General features: G+C 51.4%; 2 protein-coding genes and 1 pseudogene across 8 annotated transcripts in view; 1 reads left to right on the top strand and 2 right to left on the bottom strand.

Moving 5' to 3' along the window:
• Nucleotides 1-686, bottom strand: part of LOC311602058 (calreticulin-like) — a 5951-nt pseudogene extending 5265 nt beyond the window's left edge. Inside the window, exon 1 of the transcript in view lies at nucleotides 682-686. The product of the transcript in view is annotated as a calreticulin-like (transcript). The remainder of the gene's footprint in view (nucleotides 1-681) is intronic.
• A 2763-nt stretch (nucleotides 687-3449) lies between these two features.
• Nucleotides 3450-5962, top strand: AVPR2 (arginine vasopressin receptor 2). 3 transcript variants are annotated; one of them, XM_084790390.1, is made up of 4 exons: nucleotides 3450-3556; nucleotides 3767-3959; nucleotides 4296-5180; nucleotides 5443-5962. In XM_084790390.1, the coding sequence occupies exons 2-4, from the start codon at nucleotides 3935-3937 to the stop codon at nucleotides 5547-5549; spliced, it is 1017 nt and encodes a 338-aa protein (XP_084646516.1). In that variant the 5' UTR covers nucleotides 3450-3556; nucleotides 3767-3934; the 3' UTR covers nucleotides 5550-5962. The 3 variants fall into 3 exon arrangements, with proteins under 3 accessions (XP_084646516.1, XP_084646515.1, XP_084646514.1); XM_084790389.1 differs by having other exon boundaries at nucleotides 5440-5962; XM_084790388.1 differs by having other exon boundaries at nucleotides 5364-5962.
• A 311-nt stretch (nucleotides 5963-6273) lies between these two features.
• Nucleotides 6274-21770, bottom strand: ARHGAP4 (Rho GTPase activating protein 4). 4 transcript variants are annotated; one of them, XM_084790386.1, is made up of 23 exons: nucleotides 21304-21489; nucleotides 18138-18335; nucleotides 17004-17211; nucleotides 16764-16926; nucleotides 16485-16547; nucleotides 15974-16195; nucleotides 14836-14964; nucleotides 14504-14725; nucleotides 11842-11943; nucleotides 11485-11676; nucleotides 11315-11399; nucleotides 11032-11059; nucleotides 10756-10858; nucleotides 9530-9590; nucleotides 9367-9444; nucleotides 9155-9289; nucleotides 8955-9060; nucleotides 8630-8863; nucleotides 8482-8555; nucleotides 8216-8399; nucleotides 7796-7888; nucleotides 7474-7573; nucleotides 6274-6694 (listed from the first exon to the last, which is right to left on the bottom strand). In XM_084790386.1, exons 3-23 carry the CDS (start codon nucleotides 17207-17209, stop codon nucleotides 6461-6463), a joined length of 2814 nt encoding a protein of 937 aa, XP_084646512.1. In that variant the 5' UTR covers nucleotides 17210-17211; nucleotides 18138-18335; nucleotides 21304-21489; the 3' UTR covers nucleotides 6274-6460. The 4 variants fall into 4 exon arrangements, with proteins under 4 accessions (XP_084646512.1, XP_084646513.1, XP_084646511.1 ...); XM_084790387.1 differs by lacking the exons at nucleotides 18138-18335; nucleotides 21304-21489 and adding an exon at nucleotides 21591-21770; XM_084790385.1 differs by lacking the exon at nucleotides 18138-18335 and having other exon boundaries at nucleotides 11315-11396; nucleotides 21304-21497.
• Between the last annotated feature and the right edge of the window lie 3284 nt (nucleotides 21771-25054).

Raw genomic sequence — 25054 nt, 5'->3', positions numbered from 1 at the left:
CTTGCTTTGCCTCCAGAGTGCTGGGATTAAAGGTGTGCAGCACTCCCTATGGCCTCTTACTGCTTTTTATTTGAGTCAGGGCTCTCTCACTAATTTGCCAGGTTGGCCTGAACTTATCTAGGGTAAGTTATGAGGATCTAGGATTATCAGCCTGGGCTACCTCATAGTTTGCTACCATGGCCAGCTTGACAAGATAGCCAAAGATCACCAGACTTCTGAGGGAAACCTCTATCCTGACAGCACGACAAAGAAAATACAACTGTAAAGATACAGACTTTTGCTGGGCAGTGATAGCACACGCCTGTAACCCCAGCACTTGGGAGGCAGAGACAGGCAGATCTCTGTGAGTTCAAGGCCAGCCTGCTCTACAAAGGGAGTCCAGGACAGTCAAGGCTACACAGAAAAACCCTGTCTCGGGGAAAAAAATAAGACCAGCCTGGTCTATACAATGAGTTCCCAGCAGCCAGGGCTGGTATTCAGAGAAATCCTGTCTGTGTCAAAAAACAAAACAAAAACCAACAACAACAAAAGCAACTTGGAAAGGAAAGGGTTTAGTTGACTTACATATTTGGAGTCATAGTTCACTGAGGGGAAGCCAAGACTGGAACTGAAACCTGACAGAGGCTGGAAGGAGGAGCTGCTGCAAAGACCACAGACAGTGCTACTTACTGGCTTGCTCACCTCATCGTTTGCTCATCTTGCTTTGTTATCAGACTCAGGGCCACCAGCCTAGGGCGGCCCAACCCTCTGCAAATGGCAGGCAAGAAGAAAATGTAGTTCAATAAGACTGTTTGTCTTCTGCTATAGGATGTAAACAAATGTTTATTCATCCCAGGTAGGGTGCCAATGATAAACCAAAGCAATGAGTCCATTCAAGTCTAACAATCAATCAATGGATTTAATGGTTTACATATAGGTGCTTGGGTGACTTGAGGACAGCTACCTCACTGAAAAGCCCACTCCAACATGGATGAGATTAAGAAAAGCTACATCCTTGAGGCTTCTTGCACAACTCCAAGGCAGCTCCAGAAAAGAAAAAAAAATTCCCCAGAATTTGAGTAATGCTTCCATAATCCTAGAGAAATACCTTGTGAATCTTGTTACTGTCCGAGCCTCCTGAACCTCCCATGTTTCAGGAGTTTCCTAAACCTTGTGAGTTTGCTTAGTTTGTTTTATGAGCATCCTTCCTTCAGAAGGAATGACTCAATTCAAACAAACTTGCTATATAAGGTTAGCATCAAGTGCTGGCCTAGAGCTCACCTGAGAGCAAATGGTGAGAGCCAGAAAGTGACACCAACTAAACCACCATCAGTAGATAAGTAGATTTTTTTTAAAAAGGTGCTCAGCCATAAAAATGCTGGGGATGGAGCTCAGTGCCTATCACATGCAAAGCTCTGAGTTCCACTCTCAGTACTGCACAAACCCTGTGTGGTAAGGAACTCCTATAAGTCCAGGTTGAGGCAGGGGCATGGGAAGTTGGAGGTCATGAGCTTCTGACTAGTATGGCTATGTCTTCTCTTCTCATGGGGCTGTGGGGAAGGTAAGCATGCTGTGATGGGTGAGTACACCAGCTAACACGGCAGAAGCTGCATGCATTGACTTTTCCCACCCAGTCTTGGAAAGCAAGCAGCTCTTTTTTTTTTTTAGCAGATTATCGTAATCACAAGCAAGATGCAGACCTACTCTGATTGTACGGGGAGGGCTAAATTCCACCTCTTGATGGGAGGTGCCAAGGCTCCAGGAGAACATGTAGGGTGGAGATCTCGTTAGGGTTACCTTGGAAGGTAACGCTTGTAACACTTAGGAATAGAGGCAGGTGGGTCTCTCTGAGTTCCAGGCCAGCCTGGTCTACATAGTAAGTTCCAGGACAGCCAGGGCTACACAGAGAAACCCTGTCTCCAAAAACCAAACAAAACAGTCAGGCATGGTGGTACATGCCTGTAATCCCAGCACTCGGGAGGCAGAGGCAAGTAGATCTCCGTGAGTTCGAGGCCAGCCTGGTCTACAAAGTTAGTCCAGGACAGCCAGGGCTAACACAGAAAAAAACACGTCTCAAAAAACCAAAACCAAACAAATGAATTAACAAAACAAAACAAAAATAAAGCATGGTGCTACAAGCCTTTAATGCCAGCGCTTGGGAAGCAGAGGCAGGAGGTGCCATGCAAATCTGAAGCTTGCCTAATTTACTTAGGGAGTCTAAGGGCATACTACCCTGAATGCACCTGATCTCATCTAATTTACTTAGGGAGTTCCAGGCTTACTAGGAGTCCCTGTTTTAAAATAGCAAGACCCCAAAACATACAATATATATGTGTGTGTGTGATGGTGCAGCTATGTGGAGTATGTATTGGGTGATATGTGCCCCTGTGTTACCCTAAAGGGCTGGGAGGGCCTGGAGCCCCACCAGACACTTTGGGCAGTAAAAGGAGACCTTGACTGTTGACAAGATCCCTGGGCTTGCACCTGGGCCATGGTAATGCTGTTTTGGTTGCTTGCCTTGCAGGTCAAGGGAAGAAGACAGACAGGAAAAAAAAGGAGCTTGGCCTGGGGCGGGACCAAGCTAACTTGAACAGATAGGGAGCTATAGAAGGAAGGGGAGCTGGTGAATTACAGGTGGCAAGAGCTGGGTGGGAAAGAGGACCCTAAACATCTGGGTCCCTAAGCTCTCTTCTCTCAGGTTCTTTCACTTGGACCCCCGGACCTGCTGTTTGTGCACAAATGTATGAGTCTTTGTGTCGTATGAAACACGTATTTAAGGGTGTGTGTATGAAGTGGGGGGTAAGTCAAGTAAGTACCCTGGAGAGTAGTCTGAAAGCCTCTCCTCCTGGGGCACAAGGAAGAGGGTGGGGGTGCTCCTGGCTCCTCGGGTCTCTGGATGTGTCCTACAGGGACACATTTAGCTCTGGCTTAGCGCCTGCACCTCACTCCTTCCCTTCTTGTCCCTCCCTCATCTCCAGGCAATGAGCCCTGATTGAGGAAGAGGGGCTGGAATGGCCCTGAGAGGGTCTCCTATCCCCAGGCTTTTAGCCCTTCGTGCCAGGGTGCAAAGACAAAGGCAAGCCTTCCCTGGTTTGGGCAGGGGAGGTAGTAAGGCTTTGCCATGGAAAAGTAGGGATTCTGGGGCAAGTCCTACCATTTTCAGCCTCAATTTGCCACTTAGGAGATGAGATTCTGCACTAAAAGTTTCCCACAGCCCTGCCACACCAGATGTTCTAGAAAAGTGGACCCGTGGAGTAGGAACAGGCAGGATGGAAGTTGCTGCTGAATTAAGCTAGGAACTGGGCTTGAGAGGGATGGTCCTGGGGACTGACCAAAGAAGCCTGTGGCAGGAAAGGAAATTGGAGGCCTGGAACATACTTCCTGGTGAATGGAGGAAGGAGGCCAGGGGAGGCACGAGGCTAGGGGAGGCGCGTGAGGGAGAGGAGGGGGAAGTCTCCTGTTTAGGTCATTTCCCTGAGGCTGGGTTGGGGCGGGGCCGACAATGGAGAACAGATCTGAGCACTGAGCCACCTTCACGCTGCTGCCCAGCTGCCCAGCAGCCCAGGAACAGAAGCAGGTAAGGGGCTACAAAAAGGTTCTGAGCCGCACACTTGGGTCTCTCTTGCCTAGGCTTTAGCCCTCTGGTAGTGGTTTATCCACTGGGCAGGAGGACCTTAGTGTTTACCACTGATCCCTAATCACCAGTCTGGCTCTTGTGAGTTGCCTGGATGGACCGGGGCTTTGTGCGTTGTTCTGTCTGACTGTTGTTTATATATTCCCTGTCCAGGTCTAAATACAGGCTGGACCTCCATCCTGTGAACACACCTGCAGAGAGGCAGCTGCCTCCTGGCACCTCTATCTGGTGCAGTGATCCTGAACAGTGGGGCTGGCTCCTTGAGTGGAGGCCAAGTTGGCCCCCGTGACAGGTGTGCAGGGCATCTGCAGCCACCCCACCATGCTCCTGGTGTCTACCATATCCGGTAAGGTTCCAGCTACTGGGCTCCTAACACCCCTTGCTTTGATGAGCCAGGTGGGCTGGGTGGGTTTGATGAAGCAGAGAAGCCTCTTTTTCTAAAGACCTCTTTCTCTTTCTTGTGAGCGGGTGGGCTGTCGTGAGGGGTTAGTTGAAGGGCAGGCACTACCTGCCTTCCAAACCACAGGCTACTTTAGGAGTCCCCTTTGTTGGGAGCCAGGAAATGGGCAGTAAGACTGACAAGGGGTTCAAGGTGCCAGCTTCACACCACCCCTGGAATTGGAACGTCCTCATTCTGGGGAGTATGCAGCACCCCGCTAACTTGTCCCTCACCCTTGCACAGCTGTGCCTGGGCCCCTTTTGCCCCCTAGCTCTCCCAGCAACAGCAGCCAGGAGGAGCTACTGGATGACCGAGACCCGCTGCTAGTCCGGGCTGAATTAGCCCTGCTTTCTACCGTCTTTGTGGCTGTGGCTTTGAGCAACGGCCTAGTGCTGGGTGCCCTAATACGACGGGGCCGGCGTGGCCGCTGGGCTCCCATGCATGTCTTCATCAGCCATTTGTGCCTAGCTGACCTGGCTGTGGCTCTGTTTCAAGTACTGCCCCAGCTGGCTTGGGATGCTACTGACCGTTTCCATGGCCCTGATGCCCTGTGTCGGGCTGTCAAGTACCTGCAGATGGTGGGCATGTATGCCTCCTCCTACATGATTCTGGCCATGACGCTAGACCGCCACCGTGCCATCTGCCGCCCTATGCTGGCATACCGCCATGGAGGTGGGGCTCGCTGGAATCGGCCAGTGCTGGTGGCCTGGGCCTTCTCACTCCTTCTCAGCCTGCCTCAGCTCTTCATCTTTGCTCAACGTGATGTGGGAAATGGCAGTGGGGTGTTCGACTGCTGGGCCAGATTTGCAGAGCCCTGGGGCCTGCGTGCCTATGTCACCTGGATTGCCTTGATGGTGTTTGTGGCACCTGCTCTGGGCATTGCTGCCTGCCAGGTTCTTATCTTCCGGGAGATTCATGCCAGTCTGGTGCCAGGGCCATCTGAGAGGGCAGGGAGGCGTTGCAGAGGGCACCGGACAAGCAGTCCCAGAGAAGGACCCCATGTGTCAGCAGCCATGGCCAAGACCGTGAGGATGACGCTGGTGATTGTGATTGTCTACGTGCTGTGCTGGGCACCCTTCTTCCTCGTGCAGCTGTGGGCAGCGTGGGACCCAGAGGCTCCTCTAGAAAGTGGGTATGGGGGTGTGGCTAAGGCTGGGGGTGGGGGTGGGGGTAAGGCTTTACCCATATACATCCAAGTACTTTACTTGCTACATTTATGCCCTACTAGTGGGTTCACATGTGGTGGCCCCATGGCTTGCTAGTATGAGCAAGAGGCACCCTGAGCTCCAGCCTGAACTCTCTTCTTCATAGGACCCCCTTTTGTGTTGCTCATGCTGCTGGCTAGCCTTAACAGCTGTACCAACCCCTGGATCTATGCTTCCTTCAGTAGCAGTGTCTCCTCGGAGCTTCGTAGCCTGCTTTGCTGTGCTCAGAGGCATACTACGCTCAGCCTGGGGCCTCAAGATGAGTCCTGTGCCACGGCCAGCTCCTCTCTGACCAAGGATACACCCTCCTGAGCAGCCATTGGGTTCTTTCCATCCTAAAGCTCAGCGCAGCCCAGCTGACTATCTGGGGTTGGCCCTGGGAGCTCAAGAGAGGGGAAATTTAGCTATCCTTGGTCCTCCCTAGGTCTCATTGACCCCAGATATGTAAAAAGGAATATTCCAGGACTGTAAGAAAATCCTTAAGTTGGTTCCTTTGTGTCAGACATGAGAAGCACTTGGGACAGATGTCTCAAACTCTGGGAAGAGAACAAGCTACAGAGGTGTTTGTGCTTCCTACCCTGGTGAGCACACTGCAGTGAGGAGGAGTCCCAGGGACCTGGAAGAAGGAGCAGGGTAGGGCGAGTAGACCCTTCCTGTCATTCCTCCCCTCTGTCTATCTCCATAATAAAAGTCGCAACTCATTTTTCACATGAAAAAACTTTCCTCAGACCAGGTAAATGGTTGGTAAAGAGGCTGGAATACAAATATCCCTACACCCATAGATACACACCTGGTCAGGAAAGCGTGATATAAGCAACCAAGCCTGCATTTTGGGAGCAGGTCCCCAAGTGACAATAAACAGCTCCATGTCAAAGGACCCTTTCCCGGAAGAGAACTGTTAGAGCTGTTCAACCTTCTGTCTTGGCATCTGGCATCTAGCAATGCAGGCTCTGGAAGCTGCCCTGCACCCGACCTGGTCAGCCCCCCAAGACAGAGTGTAGGCTATTACAACAGCAACCAGCACATGGGTCTTTATGAATTGCTGCCACTGCCATCTTCCACAGGTACCGCCCAAGGCTTCTAAGCAAAGGCGCAGGGGGCTTGTCTCCAGCCTCCCTCCTTCGCCACCTCCCAAAGAGGCCTAGAATAGGGCTGAGGTGAAACAGTAGGCCTGGGGGGTGGTGGGCTGGAGGGAAAGCTGCCTTACAGTGTCTTGCGAGTTGAATCTAGACCCTGGGCATGAGGAGCTGAGGGGGAAGCTGGAGCCCCAGGTCCCCGGGAGAAGACTTTGTTTTTGCTGAAGTTGCTGCAGGCCAGAGGCTTCAGGTTTCGGGTTCCTAGGCTGGGGGAGGGTGTAGATGCTAGCCTGTGGCCCTGGCGGACAGCAGTCTTTCCCAAGAGCTCCTTAAACACAGAGTCCATGTTCTGCGCCACAGCCTAGCAGAAAGGAAAAATAGGGAGGGCTAGTGAGTTTCCTCCAATCTCTAAGCTGAGCTGTGGCTACCTACCATGCTATGGTTAGGTCAGGCCAGGCCACGCCCCCTCCCCAGGCTACCTCTCCCACTCCACTCCAGTCATTTTCAGTCCTTCTTGTGGGACAGTAACTTCTTGGTCTGGTTCCAAAGAATGGGACACCTTTGAGCCCAGGGTCCCCCCCTTCTCACCCCTACTTTTTCTCTGGTGCTGACAACACGCTGGGGACTTCTGGGTCAGTGTCTTACCCTGAATCCCCAGCTCCTGCCTGTTTACCAGCCTGCCCTAGGCCTAGGAGTGGGGCTATTCTTCCTAAGACTTAACAATTTGCTTCAGACGTTCCCTGACCAGTCCATAGGAGCGGCCCAAAGGAACCACTACATAAAGGGGGCTCCCCAAGTTGGGGCACTCATCAGAGCCTTGTTCTGAGACTACCATCTCCCTGGTGTGCTAAGCACTTAGCCTTGAAATCTGTCCTGGAGCCGCTCTCCCTAAACAGTCTGGCTTCTCTCTAGCTCACACCACAGCTGAGCTGATGCTCTTCTGCCCTCTCATCTCTGCCTCTGTACCCCTAGCCCTGCCTCTCCACCCCATCTCTTTTTCTTTGTCCCCATGTCTAGATTGTGATTTGACTTGCTTTGACTGAGACCAAGGAGAGTTGCAACGGGCTTCACCTTGGGGACGGCAGAGACCATGTAGAAGAGGCGCCCCCTGCTGGCCCTATAGCGAGTCATGGCTTTTACCTTATCCATTTCCACATGTTGCTCAGGAGAGGTAGGGACCAAACAGTGTCGTCTGTGCCCAGAGGAACCCATAGCCTCAGGTGGGGTGCCTAGTTCCAGCCTACAAAGCACAGAGAGGAAGATCAGTGATGACCCTGGGAAATCCTTGATGGAAACTGGCAGTGTCCATCTTAGGTATGGCCAAGGAAAGAGGTGAGCTTCCATGGTCCCCAAAGTCCTCTAGAACCTCTCCCAGGTGAAAGCCTGAGCCCACACACTCAAGCTTAACAGCACCCAAGGCAAGTAGAGCCCTCTGAGGGGTCTTCCCAAAGGCCTGGCTCACCGACTGGTACTCTCCAAGCTCAGGGAGCCCTCTGGATGGCTCCCAGATTCTCCTGCAGCTTGCAATCCTGGACCAGCCATTGGCTTCTCATCCCTGGGCAAGGAAAAGATTGACTCGCTTTGGACTCTTTCCTAGCTGGAGCTTGGAGGCCAATGGCCCCAATCAAAGGCCTTGAGAATGATTGTTCTTGGGCCCATCTTGGGCCTATGGACTCTAGCTTGGGACTGGGGAAGGCAGCAACCTGGGTTAGAGCAAGCCCTGTTTGAGCATGTCAGAACGTCAGTGACTACCTCCAGAAAGAGGAAGAAAGCCTGGAAACTCTATGCTCAGTATGAGCTAAAAAGCAGCCATGAGCATCACAGCCCAGGAGATGTAAGGGCGGATACAATGGGATCCTCCCTAGACACACAGATCACTCACCCCTCCGGAAGTGTGATGTACTTATGAGGAATGAGACCCCGTACTCCAGAATGCTCCCCTCGCCACCAGTCTCTTGATGCCCGAGCATACAATCGCAGCACATCTCCTCGCTGGAACGTCAGCTCCTGGGCTGTGCGGCCAGTGTAGGCAAAGCAGGCCACAGCCTCCACAATGCCCTCCGGGTCTATGGGGAAGAGAGGGTCTGGCTGAGGGTAGAGTGCCTACACAGGAATTGGTGGGGTAAGGCCTTCCTGCTCCTTCCTCACCATCCTCCTGAGCTGTGCTCCCAGCTTCCAACTCCGGCTCTGGCTCCCCAGTGAGGCTCTCCAGCTGGCCATCCCTGATGTTTCAAGCAGAGTAAGGCCGACTTGCCTCCACAGATCCCCTCTCCCCCTGAGAAGCCCCAAAGCATACCCTAGGCAGCTGGCAGAAGGTGGTGCCATGCACTTCTCATAGATGGGGCCTGGCAACATAGCCAGGGATGGGAAAACGCGTGCTGGTTGCAGGATAAGAGTCTGCACCAGCTGGTTCACCCGGCCCTGCAAGGCTACAGGGTCCTGGCCAGTGGGCACGGGCACCAGTGTGGGCCCGAAGCATACAGCCAGGTTGTAGGAGTCCATCATGTTCTCATCGCTGTACTGGGCCAGGCTGGGGAGACAGACAGGTCAGAGGCAGGGAGCTCCAGCACTAGTGGACCCCTTCACCCCCAACAGCCGACTGGCTCCCCACAAGTACTCACTGATTGAGGAAGGTGAAGAGATAGCGCAGGACCACTAGGACAGGTCTGGGCAGTCTGGATAACAGATGGCTCACAGCCTCCACCCGCTCACCCACAGCTTCCAGTTCTGCAGCCAAGGCAGCCCAAGAGAGCAGAGTGAGTAAAGCCGTAGCCAAGAGTACTAGTGGGTGGCTCTCCACCCAGCTGGCCTCAGGCCTCACCTGCTGAAGCCAGCAGCTCATTAAACATGTCCAAGGGGAAGAGTGGTGGCTCCAGGCTCCGGAAGTATAGCTTCAGAACCCCAGCCACTGAGTCTAGGTCATGAGCAGTACAGCCATGCACCAGAGGGTCCTCCCCTGCGGAGGGTAGCATGGGAAAATGAGGTCACCTGTGCCCACTGAAGCCACTGCCACACTTGACGACCAGTCCTCACCTCTTTCAAAGGCATCTCGAATCTCCGTGATCCTGGCCTGGGCACCTGATACCCGGAAGATGCCTTCATGCTGCAGGCCTGTGGAGGACAAGGAGCTGACAGGCAGCATCCCTTACCCCACAAATCCCCACTGGCAGGATGGAAGAAGATAGGCTCCACTTACCATTGAGGTTAATGAAGCGGATACAGCTCTCCACCACATGGGGCACAGGTGTGCCTGAGCTCTGGGGACAGAGAACAGACTTACTTCACTAGGACACAGCAAATCCCCTGATCATATTCTATCACTTTTCTCCTAATAGTGTTACAATGAAGTCTATTGGAATCTCTGTGAAGAAACTGATGTCCTTGTGCCATTTAAGTGGTGCTTTACCTTTCTAAAAAAGAATATTTACTTAAAATTTATTATGTATACAGTGCTCTGCCTGCATGTGCCCCTGCCCACTGGAAGAGGGCACCAGATCTCATTATAGATGGTTGTGAGCCATCACCATGTGGTTGCTGGGAATTGCACCCAAGACCTCTGGAAGAGCAGCCAGTGCTCCTAACCACTGAGCCATCTCTCCAGCCCCTAGCACTTTACCTTTTATTAGCAAATTATTGCAAGCGTAATAAGACAATCAAAATCCAGATGTTGATCTTTAGCCAAAGAGCACTGCCAAACTTATATTTGCTCATTTAAATGTCTGATTCTTATCAACGCTCTAGGTACATAATGACACATGTGCAAATGACGCTGTTATCTTTCCTCCCTCCCTTTTGAGGCAGTGCCTCATTAATTTCAGGTTGGCCTAAAGCTCAGGTTGGCCTAACTGAGACTACCGGTAATCACCTGGCCCTCCTCCACCTAAGTGGCAGGGTTAGGCTGCTCCTGTAGATCTCTGCTGCGTTCATTTTTCCTGTTCAGAATTCTGCTGGCCCTTTGGGCCAAAGTATGGTCTATAAGCATCTTGTGCTGATCCTAATCACAGTGGGGAGTCCTCAAGAACTCCTCCCTAGAAATGTTGCAGGCCTACATTTTCTAAGTTCCCTAAGAGGTCCCTTTAAAGCTGGATATGCTGGCACACACCTTTATTCCCAACACTGTTTGAGGCCAGACTGGTCTACAGAGTGAGATTCTGTCACAAAGGACACAAAGCTAAGACAAACAGCAATAACAAACTAATGAAAAAGAGTTCCCTTGAATTGGCAGAGGCCACTAGGAAGGCCAGGGCGACCTTAGCAAAGCTGGCAATGGCCTGCACAGGAAGGAACACTTGCACTCTTCCCCGGAAGGCTAGGACTAGAGAGCATGACATTAGGCAGTCGCTTGGGCCACCAAGGCTAGAAAAAGACCAGAAGGGACAGGGGTGGTGTCCAATGAGTTGGAATGTGGGGCAAAGAAAGTACCTGAATAAACTTCTCCAGGTCTCCTCCAAAAAGTCTCTGGTTATACCGGGAGCTAGGATGGGTGTGATGGCTCTTGGGGAATTTTCTCTCTGTGCACTGGGTCCTGGGAAGAACAAACCATGGAGAAATCTCCCTATCCCAGCCAGGTCCCAGACCCTGAACTCCAAAATTATTCTAGAATACACTGGATAAATTGAGATGTCAGGGCCACAGGGTGCTGGAAGACTAGGGAAGATGAGGCCCTCTGAATAGGCCAGCACTTTATGAAGGACTCACCAAGATGGCTCTCGCTCTTCCTTGTTACCTGCAGAGGAGAGAATATTGGTCTGTCTCTCAGGCTGAGAATCTTCAATAAACTCCAGAGAAAAGAGGCTTGGACTAAAAGCTGAGTACAGCCAAAAGACCAACCAAGGGACAGGAAAAACGCCAATGTCTATGCTGGGTTAGTTTGTGAATGCTAAACAATCTCTCTGGTCAGGGAGGAGCATGGGCCAGATCAGACGGTGAATGATGGGGCAGCTTTAGGCCCCAGACAGGGTATTGCTGGAGTAGGACCCACCTCGTTGAATAGCCTCCTGCAACATTTCATGCTTGGCCTGCAGCTTGGCAAGGATGCTCCGGCCACTCAGATATTCCTGCAGCTTCTGGGAAAACCAGAGTTTAAAACTCAACTCAGCCCCGTTTCCCTCTGCTGCCCCTTGTGGCCCTGTCCCGCCTGTCTAGCCCCACCGTAATATAGAAGGTCTCTGTCTCCTGCTGCTGGCTCCGTCTGCGGCCTGCCTGCCGGGTGCCTGGGTCTGAGCTTGTAGACTTGAGGGACTCTGTGGAAGGGCTAGCCTGCAAAGAGTCCAACATGTCCCCATCCTCTGACGCCACCACCTCTAGCAGAGCTTGAAGTGTTGCCTTCAGTGTCTTATTCACCTGAGGACACAGTGCCAGGGCAGTAAGTAGGGGACAGTGTAGGAGGAAAGACGCCTAAGTCTGCAGAGAGAGGAAAGCTACTGCAAGCCAGGTTGTTGTCAGGGCAGCTGAAGCTGAGAGAAAGCACTAGCACCTTTCCCCCACCCAAGGCTGGGCCATTCATGCCTCTTCTGTCTCGATGGTCTTTTGGTCCAGGCGACTCTGGATATTTTGGGCTCTGGGCAAAATCTCATCCCGAAGTTCCATCTCAACCTGGATCTCAGCCACCTGTAGTGAGTAGTACCAGGGATTGAGGACCAGGTGAGGGTAGAGAGCTCAGGTGAGGCAATAAGGATAGTCCCGAGGAAATAGGACACATCTCTGTTGCTTGCCTCCAATTTCTGAGTGCTAGGATGACAGGCATTCACCGCTATGCCAAGTGATAGACCGAGGCTTCGTGCATACTAGTAAGCACTCTACAAACTGAGCTACAGTCTCATCTGAGGACATAACCTGTATCTTCAGTAAGCTGCAAATACCAGTACAAAGGAACACATAAAGTTTAAGTCAGGTGAGAAAAGAAGCTGGGTGGTGGAGGCGCACACCTTTGATCCCAGCACTCGGGAGGCAGGGGCAGGCGGATCTCTGTGAGTTCAAGGCCACCCTGGTCTACAAAGTGAGTCCAGGACAGCCAGGGCTACACAGGAAAGAAAGGAGGAAAAAAGGAAGGAAGGAAGGATGGAAGGAAGATGAACCTTGAGGAGTGGAATGAGCCAGTCCTACAAGATAAGTGCTGTGTGAGCCCACTACTGTGAGAGAACTTTATGTGTAAGTGCTGTAGTCAAGTTCACACAGACAGCAGCATAATGGGCTCCAGAAGCCATAAGGAGAGCAATAGAGACGGACAAATTCTGTGTAAGAAAATAAGCAGCCCAGAAAAGGGTGATAGTCACACAGCAATGTAAATGTGCTTAGCAGCACTGAACATTGGACTTGAAAATATCAGAAATAGGGCTGGAGAGATGGCTCAGAGGTTAAGGGCACTGACTGCCTTTCCAGAGGTCCTGAGTTCAATTCCCAGCAACCACATGGTGGCAGCTCATAACCATCTGTAATGTGATCTGATACCATCTTCTGGCCTGCAGGTGTACAAGCAGGCAGTGCTCTGTATACATAATAGTAAATAAATAAATCTTTAAAAAAAGAAAAGAAAATATCAAAAATAATATTTTTTTATCAATTAAAAAGTGTGATCTATTGGGCTGGAGAGACTGGGCTGAAGAGAGTGGGATCTATCGGGCTCTGCAGTTAAGAGCACTTGCTGTTCACCCAAAGGATCTGAGTTCAGTTTCCAGCACCCATGTTAGGTGGCTCATAACTATGTGTAACTCTAGCTCCAGGTGGTCCAGTACTCTCTTCTGGCCTCCACAGGCGCTCACACACATGTGTTATATATTCACACAGACACATACATGCACATAATTTTTAAAAATATTTTAAAAACTAATCATCTATTTAAAAGCAGACATAGTGAGGGCTGAAGAGGTGGCTCAGTGGTTAAAAGTTCTTACTCAATTTGCAGAAGAATAGAGAGAATTTGGTTACCAGCACATATATCATACAGCTCATAACCACTTGTATTCCAGCTCCAAGAGATCTATGCCCTCTTCTGACCTCTGCAGGCACCTGCATACAGATACAGATGTGCATGTACACACACACACACACACACACACACACATACACATTTATTTTGGGGTTTCAGGACAGGGCCTCTCTGTGTTTCTCTGTGGCTGTCCTAGAACTCATTTTGTAGTCCAGGCTAGCCTAACACTCAGAGATTTGCCTGCCTCTAACTCCCAGTGCTGGGACTGGGACTAAAGGTGTGTGCCACTACTGCCTGACAGTAAATTTATTTTTAATGTAGCAAAGAGTTGGATGAGATTCCAAAAAGAAATCTCTCTTAATAGAGATGGCAAATGGGAAAGGTAAAACAGAAGGAAATTAGAGAATCAATCAATCTGTGAGATCCAAGTACAAGGCAGGTGGGAGGTAGGGTGGAGAAAGAGAGGAGAAGGAAGAGGAGGATCTCAGAGGAGCCCCAAACCATCAAGCAGACAAGTTTGCTTATTGCCTAGCAGCAGGAGAGAAAATAGATCCCCAAGGCAGAGTGACATGGAATTTTACATTAGAGGAGAAAGACTCCCCTCAAAGCTCCAGGGATGAGTACAGATGTCTAATTGGAAATGATGCTGCATGCTGTATTTCTTCCCAAGTGTCTAGTATGAAAATTTTTTGCTTTTGTTGTCAGTTTGTCTGTTTGCAGACAGGTTCTTACACTGAAGTCCAAGCTATGGGCTTCACTATGCAGCCCAGGCTAGCCTTAAACTCAGGCTACTACTCCAGCCTTAGTTTCCCCAGTGCTAGGATGACAGGCATGCACTACCATACATGACTATGAACAGTTTTCAACACATAGTGTGTGGATAGCCATGGTAAACATCTGGAGTGCTGTGGTTGCACTGTGTTTGAGGGCAGCCCCTCTGGGTGAGCTGTCATAGCAAACTGTTCTAATGGGCCATAGGCTAAGGAATTGAGGACTAAGAAATGAGGACCTTCAGCATCCAGGTATTTCCTGTTTGTTTTGTTTTAGTAAAGTATAAATTATGTGACTGTGAGTCCAGGACAGCCAAGGCTACACAGAGAAACCCTGTCTTGAAAAAAAAAAAAAGCCTAAATTATGTGACTGACCCACATTAGCATGAAGTCCAGACACGGTGAGGCCCTTTGAAATCATGCATGAGACTTAATGATAGCAGTGGTAGGGGTGGAATAAACTGACTCTCACCTCATCACCTTCATGGGGTTGGTAGTCAAAATGTGTAGAGAGACAGAAGGCCATGGAATGAACCTCAAGAACCTTGGCCCTGTCCCCTGGAGGATCCAGAGCCTCCAGAGCCTCTTCCAGACTGCCTAAACCTTGCACCAGGGAGGCGTGGGTGCGGCTCTCAGCAGCTGTGTAGCTCCGGAGGGCCTGTCCCAGGGCCAAGTGGAAACCTGTGTCACAGCACTGGGAAAAAAGCAAGCAGCCATTGTTGTGAGCCTGGAACCAGAGTCAAGGGCTCCAAGCATTTAAGCTCCAATACCATAGCCCCACCTGCCTGCCCACCCAGGACTCACATCAATAAGGTCCAAGATGTCATGCAGGTAGTAGTTGCTGACGGCAGCATTGACACTGGCCAGGCTGAGCAGGTACTCATTTCGGGCCTTTGTGCACTTAAGTTTATGCTCCAAGAACTTGGCCTGACGCTGTTCAAGACACCAAGGTACACCAGGGTCACCCACTTGGAGACCACTCTTACCTGCACTTTTTCCCATTCCCTCTGCAGCCCAGCATGCCCAACACGCCACAGGTCCCTCCTATTAATCCATGAACTCCTTCACTCTGTCACAGACACCCTTGGTGCACCCTCAGTGCTCAGCTCTACTGTGCGGTCTCTCCCACACTGTCACAGACACCCTTGGTGCACCCTCAGTGCTCAGCTCTACTGTGCAGTCTCTCCCACACAACCCCCAGAACCTGTCTTGAGTCCTTAGCTCTTCACGGCTTTGCCTTGGTTTGAGTCCTTCACATGCCTCACTCTCATTCTCCGAAGTGGGAACAGATAGTTAAGTCAAAGGCAGACCCCGTGATGGAAATAAAAGCTAAGAGGACGTATGAGAAAGCCACTTAGGCTCCACACAGCTTGGAGCCTCCCCACTCTTTCCATGGGGCTCTCCTCGAATGTTTCTTCTAGAGAAATGGCACCCAGTCACACATGCTGAGTTCTTGTGTTGCTAAAAATTTAGAAGTGTGCTGGAGAGATGGCTTAGGGGTTAAGAGCACAGACCGCTCTTCCAGAGGACTGGGGTTCAAATCCCAGTACCCACATGGCAGCTCACACCTGTCTGTAACTACATGGTCTGACACCCTTACACAGACACGCATGCAGACAAAACACCAACGCACATAAAATTAAATTAAATTAAAAACTTAGAAGCTAGCAGGAAAAAGTCCTCTGGGCTTACAGTACTACCGCTCTGTGCTTCAGAAAGACTGTGGGACAGCAAGTTTGGAATATAATGTGATAGAATCAGTCTATCAGGACCTTATAATTGTCTTTCCCCATCTTTTAGGTCTGTTGAAACATCTGGAACTTAATGGAATTGTTTTTCTACATCCCAGAGACATCAGGTCTGACCAGGAAGAAAGACTCTTTGCCCCAGGGATAGCCAAGGGCTTGTAAGGACAAAGGAGCTGGACAAAGAGGGGGCCCACCTTCTCCACTAGGCGCCCTCCTTTCTTGAGAGAGCTCTTTCGGAGGGGCCCTGCCTCAGTGGTGGTCGTGGCGGTGACAGTACTTGTGGTGGTGGCAGAGGCAGCAGTGGTGGCAGGTAAGGCACTCCGGCCTGAACGCTTCTCCTCCTGCCGCTCAGCTTCCCGGAGTTTGGTCTCAGCATTCATACTTTCCAAGTGGTACACGTGGTATGTCTTCTTGGTCTGCAGGGAGGCCCAGGCAAAGCAGCCCTGCTGAAGGGCATGACCAGGGACAGTCCCCCTCGGCCCCTTTAGCCCCCCCTGGGATTCAGAACAGAGTTGGGCCATTTCACCTAAGTATGCACCCATCTACCCACTCTGTTCCCAGAGCATAGAGGGGCCCCACGCCTGCTGCCCCCCCCCCACTCAGACCTCCTGTTAAGCATTCATTCTCTTGAGCTTAACTGGGGGGTACAATGACTTGGGGATATTCCCGCTTCCACCTCTCAGCGCATAGTGGGGTCCTGCTTACTGTCTGAAGTTCTGAGACCACCTCCAGGAGCTCATCCTGCAGCTGCTGCACCAGGTCCTTACTCTGGAGATAAAGGGGGGTGGGTGACCATAGCACTGCCCTGCTTAGCACTTTCCACCATCCTGTGACAACTCACCCCACCTCAGATTGGTAGGAGCCCACCTTAGGCTCCAATTTCCACTTGGTTTCCCACGCCTCCCAACCACAGTGCCTCCAGATAGAGCCCCATGTGTTTCCTTAGTGAGACCCAGCAGCCCTCCACAACTTGTACGAGCCTACCTTTTTTACAATGCGTCCCACATCCTCAGCGATATGACTCAGGCGCTGAGCCAGGGGCCCAGCCATCATCTCACTGAGGGCGGCACTTTCCCGACTCTGCTGCCGGGTGTGTTCCAGCAGCATGGCCCAGCAGTGCAAGGGTGACAGGAGAGTCGGCTCCTTCCTAGAGCAGAGAAGTGCTCAGACCAGGGAGCCTAGTTCTCAGGCTCTGCAAGGCATGGCTGCCAGTGTGGTACCTACCGGAATTTTTGCTGCTCCTGGCTGCTGCCCCCAAGGCGACCACTGCGGCTGGCAAACCGTTCAGCCAACTTGTCCAGGCCCCGAGAGTACTCCAGCTCCACCTCCGCCCGGCGCCGCATGAACTCAGCTAGCTCCTGCAGCAAATCCCGCCGCAGCTCTCCCTGAAGCTCCAGGCAACGGAGCTGCTCACCCAACTGCAAGCGCATCGCTGCAAGGGGACCTTCATTCAGTCCTGGCCACCACGCGCGGCGTGAACCAATCAGACCATTAAGAGACAGACAAGCAGCCATCCTGTCCACACCGAAGACTCCCTGACACCCGACTGAGCTAAAACTGGAGCTGAGCACAGAAGAAGTGTGTCCCGAAGCAAAGTGCCCAGTCCCAGCAGCCTCTGTGCACTTGAGAAGGGCCCTGAGGCAAGAAACTCTGTGCTGTGGCTTCTGTACTACAAGAAGCTGTTCGGGGCGGGACTGCTGTGGTACTCCACCAAGCCTGCAGGGACTTCAGACCAGGTCAAACCGGTCCCATAATTAAGGGCCATGAGCAAGTGCTTCGGTCAAGATTGATAAATGAAGGGACAGAAGGGGCTGGCCTAAGCTTTCTGTCATTTCCACCCCAGGGCTTTTCCCTCTATCCTATAGGAGAGCCAGGGCTGGGGGCCCCCACTCCACCACAGGCCTTTTGACATCTTATCTCTGACTTGATTTGGCAATACTTCTTCCCTCACCCGTATCTAAAGCAAAAGCTGCCTGTCCTGCAAGCTGCTAGCAACAGTGTGCCCCCACCCCCACACCAGGGCCCAGATAGCACCACCATCCACATCCCAATACATAGAGTACATAAGATGCACTGTCTTGGCTCATTTTGTTGTTGGTGGTGGTTTTTTGTTTTGTTTTGGTTTGGTTTTTTGAGACAGAGTTTGTCTGTGTAATAGCACTGGCTGTCCTGGAACTCTTTTTGTAGACAGGCTGGCTTTGAACTCACAGAGATCCCCCTGCCTTTGCATCCCAAGTGCTGGGATTAAAGGTATGTGCCACCACACACTGCTGCTGGTGGTTTTTTGAGACAGAGTTTCTCTGTGTAGCCTTGGATGTCCTAGACTCACTTTGAAGACCAGGCTGGCCTCAAACTCACAGATATCCTCCTGTCTCTGCCTCCGGAGTGCTGGGATCCCAGGTGTGTAACTCCACTGGTAAGCAGGATATCAGCAGACAGGTCTTCAGCTATATCCTCAGAGCAGGACACTAATTGCTTTCTTCATTTAGTAGAATGGTGACTTTGCATCTATCTCATTCCAGGCATATTCTAGACACAATGCCTATTTCTCTGGAGCTGGGACCATAGTTGGGGACAGAGAGCATGAGAAAGGAGCCATGATAGAATGACCAGGAGCAATTGGTACTTATGACACGGACAGAAAGACCAAGTGTGACAGTGCACTGTAATCCCAATATTTAAGAAGTAGAAGCAAGAATATCTAAAATTCAAGGTCATATTTGGCTACACTGTGAATTTGAGGCTAGCTTGAGCTACACTGCCTTAAAAAAAAGAGTATACAAAAAGCAAGGGGGAAGAATCTGGGAGGAAAGCAGATGACCAAAAGCTTGTGGTCTAGAATTCCCAGCTGGATGCCCAAGGAGAGATAAGGCAGGCAGTAGAGCCCCGTGGACTCGCATCATTTTCTGGGTCCCTCTACTTGTCTAAGGAAAAGTCGATGAGCACTGAGCCCAGGGAGCCAGTCTGAAAGGTAAGCCCCACGGGTAGCTGTTCAAAAGAAAGTCATTGTGAAGACATCAGGCTAGGTGGACTTCTGTCCTGACAGTGACTTTCCTGGAGCTACAAGACGAAACCCTTCTTAGGTATCTTCTCATTAGACTTCCCGTCTTCCCCTTTGGATTTCCTTTCTCAGTCTGTCCGCTGCCTGCACTCAGACTCCGCTATAGAGTAGATGTGACTTCTTTAGTCCAGGTGCTCCGGATCCAGCTGTCAGCATGGTCCCCTCATCAGCCTTCTACCCCATCCACTAGACTTCACCAGGTCACTGGAACTGCCAAATTTCCACCAAGGGGACAAGTTAGGTGGACACAGCTGGTGTGTATGTGTGGAACCTCCCAACACCGAAGCCAACGCAAAGCCAAACAGAGCCCACAATACCAAGTGGTACTGCCACCAGCCTCCTGTAGCTGAAGTGGGCTGCGCCAGCCGCTCACTATGCTAATGCTGCTGAGTTCAATTGGAGGCTCCGCTAACTAAGAATAACAGATTTTAAGGAATGGCAATTTAAATTCATTTCGAGTAGGGTCCAAAGAGGACCTAGCAGGCCTTTCCTTGCAGCATCTGTCCTGTCCTCCAGAAGGGATGTGATACCCAAGGAGGTACCTATTAGAGCCGCACAATGCTAAGTAGACCACAGGTATTGTGCGGATTCTCCACACGCAGCAAGAGCACGTTGGTTCTCAGCATACATTCCAGCTGGGGTCAAGGAGTTACATATCGCAGGCCAAGTCATCTGAGCTTCACAGAAGGCAGGGAACTGCTGCCCCAGCCCTCCGCTTGTGCCACGGCAGAGCTTTCAGAGCTCAGTTCAAAGAACCCTGATCTCCCACCAAGCTAGTTCCAGCCCTTGTCTAGCCCCTATATGCTCTTGGCGCCTTGGCTGTCCTTTGTTGTTGTCATTATCAGACGTGAAATCAGCTACGTGTAGGGCTCTTTCCTAGTTTTCTCTCCTCAGACCCGTGTCTCACACAAGGGCAAGGGCTGCTTCTCTGCTACACAATATGGTATTCCCAGAGTCTAGAGCAAAACAGATGTATTAAAAAAAAAAAAAAAGAGCTGGCAGCTGGGAGTGATGGCACATGCTTGTCATCCCAGCTCTGGAAGGTTGAGGCAGAGGCACTTGCAAGTTCCAGGCCAGCTTGAGTAAAATAATGAGTTCAAGGCTAGCCTGGGCTACATACCAAGCTGCAGTCACACACACACACACACACACACACACACACACACACACACACACAAGAACAGATAACAAACAGGAGTGAGAAATCCTGCGTATATATGCATTGCAGAGCTGGGCGCCAGGCCCCTCTAGCGCTTCCTGGGAGCCAGGCGTGCATTCTCACTTCTGCTGACCAGTGGGACAGAGTAGAAGGCTTCCAAAGCACAGCTGTGCTGACCTTTCAGAATGTGGAGTGTCAAGACAGTGGCCCTGTTCCAGCATAATTTTCATTTTTGAGGGAGGTCAGTGAGAAATAAAAGCCACAAGAGCTGGACACCCTGAGTGGGGACCATCTGAAAGCTATTCTAGGGCCAAACTCCCGTTTCTTGGTGGGAACTAAGTGGCCTGTGTTTGCTGATTGAAGCCATTTCAAAGTCCTTGGGTTTCCTGACGTTTTGAGGAAGTGGGATCACAGCCTCCGTCTGCCGGCTCCCCCTCAGCCGTCGCCTCAAGCTGCCTTTGGACACTAAGATGAGGACTGAGTCAAGCTTTCAAAGGCAGCTAGCCATCTTCACCTTATAACAGCAACGCGTCACTATCACTGAGATACACTTTGGTCTAAATCGCTTGCATCAAAGAAGTACAGTAGAAAACTCCAAGGGCCATTTCATTCCTCTTGGGAGCTGTTGTGCTATGTGGCAGATGATAGGCCACTGTGCCTCTCTGAGCTTGGATTCACAACAAGTAAAATATAGTCATTGAGAGTGGTTAGAAAGTCAGCAACAAGAAACTGAGGGGGGTGGTGCTTAGATGCTGCCTTCTTTCCTGTTTAAGAGTTACCTACCACACCCTAAAGAAATGAAGCTGTCAGCTAAGAACTCACAAAGCTCATTTGCATGTGATTTGCATCGACCTGTTTGCCAGAATCCAGAGGTCTAATAGCCTATGGCTGTAAAGCCAGCCCAGCTGAATTTCTCTAACCCACATTCACTCTCCTAACCTGACCCAAGACCAATCACCTTAACTCAGAGCCAAAGGGAGGCGAAGGTGCTAAGACTTCATGGATTCTAGTGGTGCTGAGAGTGAGGTGTCAGGCCACTAGCAAAGTCAAGGTGGCCCATTATTCTCCAGCTAGAAAACCACCCTCTCAGTCTGCCCTTCCCTCAGGCTACCAGAGTCATTGCTGCCTGAGTGAGCAGCAGGCGACCCAAGCTGGGTATAGAGGCGGGAGGGAGGGCATGGGCGGGCAGTTGAGGCCAAAGACACTGGGCCTGGGCTGCCCTCCTCCGCCCCATTCCAGGGGTACTTGAGGATCACCAGCCTCTGATGTCTCCGCTGTAAACCAGACCTAAAGCGCCCTCTCACCTTTGACTTGTGCCTCATACTCTGCCTGCAGCTCCCTCTCCCGCCGCAACTTCCCGTGCGCCGCCATGGCCGAGGGCGGATCGCGCCTTCGAGTCCCGACGCTCCCACGCGGCGGTGAGGCGAGACCGCCGAGCGCCAAGGACCAGGGGCGCCAAGGCCAGCACCCTCAGCCCGCTTCGCCCCGCCCCGCCCCGCCCCCAACACGATCCCCGGAGGGGCGGGGCGACCTAGACCTGGCACTGCCAGGGTGGGCCCCATAAAGACAAGGCACCGCTGGCCAGGCTCACCTCCCTTGAGGCAGGCTGCTCCTCTACCTTCAGCCTAAAGCTTCAACATGAAGCAGCCAATGTAAGAGAGCCGCAACACATCTGGGACCACCTGCTGCGGCTCCTCACCATCTGCAGAATGTCAGACATCTGCAATGTCAGACCACACCCCTATGGCCACCGGTCCTCAATACTAATGGACAGTGGCCCCATACCTCCTCCAGGCCCAAGACTGCCCCTATGTGGCCTGCCTCCCCCAGCCTTCCTGGATACCAGATGCCACCCTCTTTCCGGAGTCACAGCCTGAGTGAGGCCTAAGGGAGTTCAGACAGCTGGTGGATGGGAAGTTCCTCAGAGGACTGTAGGACTGTGTTCCCTCTGGGCCCCCTCAGCGAGAGGAAGCTGGGTTCAGCTACAGTTCCCCTTCTACTCAGCCCCAAAGGAAAGAACTAGCCTCATTTCCCCATAGGTAGTTACCACTTCCTGCTGCAGGAAGAGACTTTTTGTCTCTTTTCCCTTGCATCTTGCACCTGTAGGGACCTATATTGGTGGGGGGCCGAACCAGCCTGGGGATGACTCCTATTGCCTCCTTTATCCAGAGAGGATGGCAATTTGTTCCACCCCTGTCAACGTTAAGCCACAGGGAACGACCTACTTCTTAATTTGTGATGTTTTGTTTTGTTGTGAGATAGGGTCTCATTCATAAGGCCTCACTCTGTAGCCCTGGCTGGCCTGACACAACAATGCAAGCTGGTCTTGGACTTGAGGTAATCTTTCTGTCTCTGTCCCGAGTGCTAGGATTACAGGCGTGCACAACCACACCAGGCTTTTCCAGTCACTTGGGAAGGCAGGAGGCCGGTGACAAGCCACCTGTCGTCAGTTCAATGAAGAGAATGCCTTGGAGTATTCAGACGGTGGGAGACAGGCAAGGCCCTTAGGGAGCATGCTGGAAGGTTCTACTACAAGGGGGTCCAGACCTGTACTTGCAATGCATGGATGTCAAAGTGCCTGACATGGAGATCTGGCAGGAGGGAGAGACTGTTCTGGCTTTTCAACCGTGTTCAATCAACTCTTGCCCTTAGCTCTTGGTCTCTACCTGCTCCCAGTATCAAAGCTAGGTGTTTAGAGAGCCTTGAGGAAAAGGTCTGGAAGCTAGCTAAATGTTGACAGGCCCAGGTCCTGGACTTCCAGAAACTGGTCGCAGAAGTAACAATGTTGCAATCTTTTACCAAGGCAAAACAAGCCTGAATCCCTTCACACAGCACATAAACGGCTACTCATCCTTGTGAACTTGCTGTTATTCCAACAGTGCATCTGACTAAGGGAAACCAGGCATCCATTCCCTTATTAGCTAAAGCAACCCATCCTACCTGTCTTCCCTTCTGAGCCTTGACTAATCCACCTAGCAGACCCAGACCAGAGCAGGATTCATGCACACAAGAAATGGCCGCTGAACTGACCTTTTAATATCCTCAGTCCTTCCGCCAGAAATCTGAATGCTGCCCCATCTAGTCCCTTGTGATGAAACTGAGTGAAAAGCAAAGCAGAAAACTGGAGTGATTGGGCTGGAGAGATGGCTCAGAGGTTAAGGGCATTGACTGCTCCTCCAGAGGTCCTGAGTTCAATTCCCAGCAACCACATGGTGGCTCACAGCCATCTATAATGTGATCCAGTGCCCTCTTCTGGCCTGCAGGTGTACATGCAGCCAGAGCACTGTATTTGTGATAAACAAATAAATAAATCTTATAAAAACAAAACAAAACTGGAGTGATTGACTCTGCACTTAGGGTACTTGCTGGGCATTTGAAGCCATGAGTGAAACTGCATTCTGTACCTTTAACTCCTGTTTCTTTTGTTTTCGAGACAGGGCTGTCCTGGAACTCACTCTGTAGACCTGGCTGGCCTTGAACTCACAGGGATCCGCCTGCCTCTGCCTCCCGAGTGCTGGGATTACAGGCACGCACCACCACACCTGGTGTGTTCCTTTTTGGCTTTTTAATTTTTTAGTAATTTTATGTGTGCATGTATAACGTGTGTGTGTGTGCTCCCGCGCATGCATGTGAGCACACTCGCCCAGTGCCCAGAGGCCAAAAGACGGTATCAGATCCCCAAGATACTGAAATTACAGATGATTGTGAACCTCCTTGTGGGTGCTGGTTGGTTCTCAGAAGCAAGCCAGGGTTGCAGGGTGATTTCCAGGTCAACCTAAGCTACAGAGTGAGACCCTGCCTCAAAAATCAGATAAGCTGGATGAGGTGATGGTCCCCTAGCGGCAGAGAGCAGGGCTATATATGGACATATGGACACTGCCAAAACAAACAAAACTCAAACCAACAAGATAGGCAACAGAGATGGTTCCACAGTGGTTAAAGAGCTCTTCCAGAGGACAGAGTTCAGTTCTTAGAATTCAAAGGCTGCTCTCAACCACTTAATACTTCCCTTCTAGGGGATCAAACGCCCTCTTCAGCCCTATGCAGGAACCCATACTCACGTACACACGTAGACACCAAATAAAAAATGTTTACAAAGACACTGGGCGCTAGACCTACAGGATTATTTATTCATGACGGCATCGTGCCAATCAGGCAGCAAACTGTTTATGTTCAACGTGAAACCATTATGGTCAATATTTTGACTTTATGCACTTATCAGAACCTATAGAAAGATTAGATCACTCAGGGCTGCCTGCCTCTGTCTCTGGAATGCTGCAAGACTACTTTAATACGTGCAAGAAAGAACACCTGGTCCTGAGGAATGGTAACCGCAGGGCTGATGCGATCAGATTGGCTGGCTACCCTGGACAGAGGACCGAGGGAGATGAGACGAATCTTAAGAGACAATGGGGCGGAGAGAAAAAACGACTACGCAGCGAAGGTACGTGCTGGAGAAGTGTCCCGGGAGGCACCCCTGGCCACCCCAGCTTCCACCTTCCAGCCTCAGCTCACAGTGCATCTAAGCCGGCGCTTCCAAGAGACGGATACCGCCGACGTAGGGGAGCTGCTGGGGCCCCAGGCCCTGGAGAGCCTGCGGTTTCCCCTTCCACACCTCCCACTCCGCCCAGGAAACCTAACCGACTAGGGGCGGGGCCGACAGCCAGGCTTCAATCGGCCGCCAATGACACACAAACAAGCAGGGCTGAGGGCGGGCCTTGAAAGGATTCCGCAAGCACCTTAAGGAGGATGCCGGAACCCCCACCAACTCCAGGGCGCGGCCAAGCTAGTGCGCATGTCCGCAGCTTTACCGCGGGGCATTTGGTCTGGCGCTGCAGAACCAATCAGAGCAAGAGAACTAAGAAGGTCACCAGCTAGCGAACCGGAAGGAACTGAGGCCAGCATGCTGGGCGGGACTAGCCGCTGACTCGATTCCTACAAAAGGAAGAATGTAAGTTTAGCCAATCAGAACGCAGTTTTGCTTGAATCAGAGACGGTGTGCGCAGCCGCGACTTTTCTTCCCAGGCTCTGCTTTGTTGCTTTCTAACAGATCCG

Source organism: Acomys minous (assembly GCF_964271855.1).
Source record: "Acomys minous genome assembly, chromosome: 7".
Classification (NCBI taxonomy): Eukaryota; Metazoa; Chordata; class Mammalia; order Rodentia; family Muridae; genus Acomys; species Acomys minous.
This window is presented reverse-complemented; position numbering and strand designations above follow the sequence as displayed.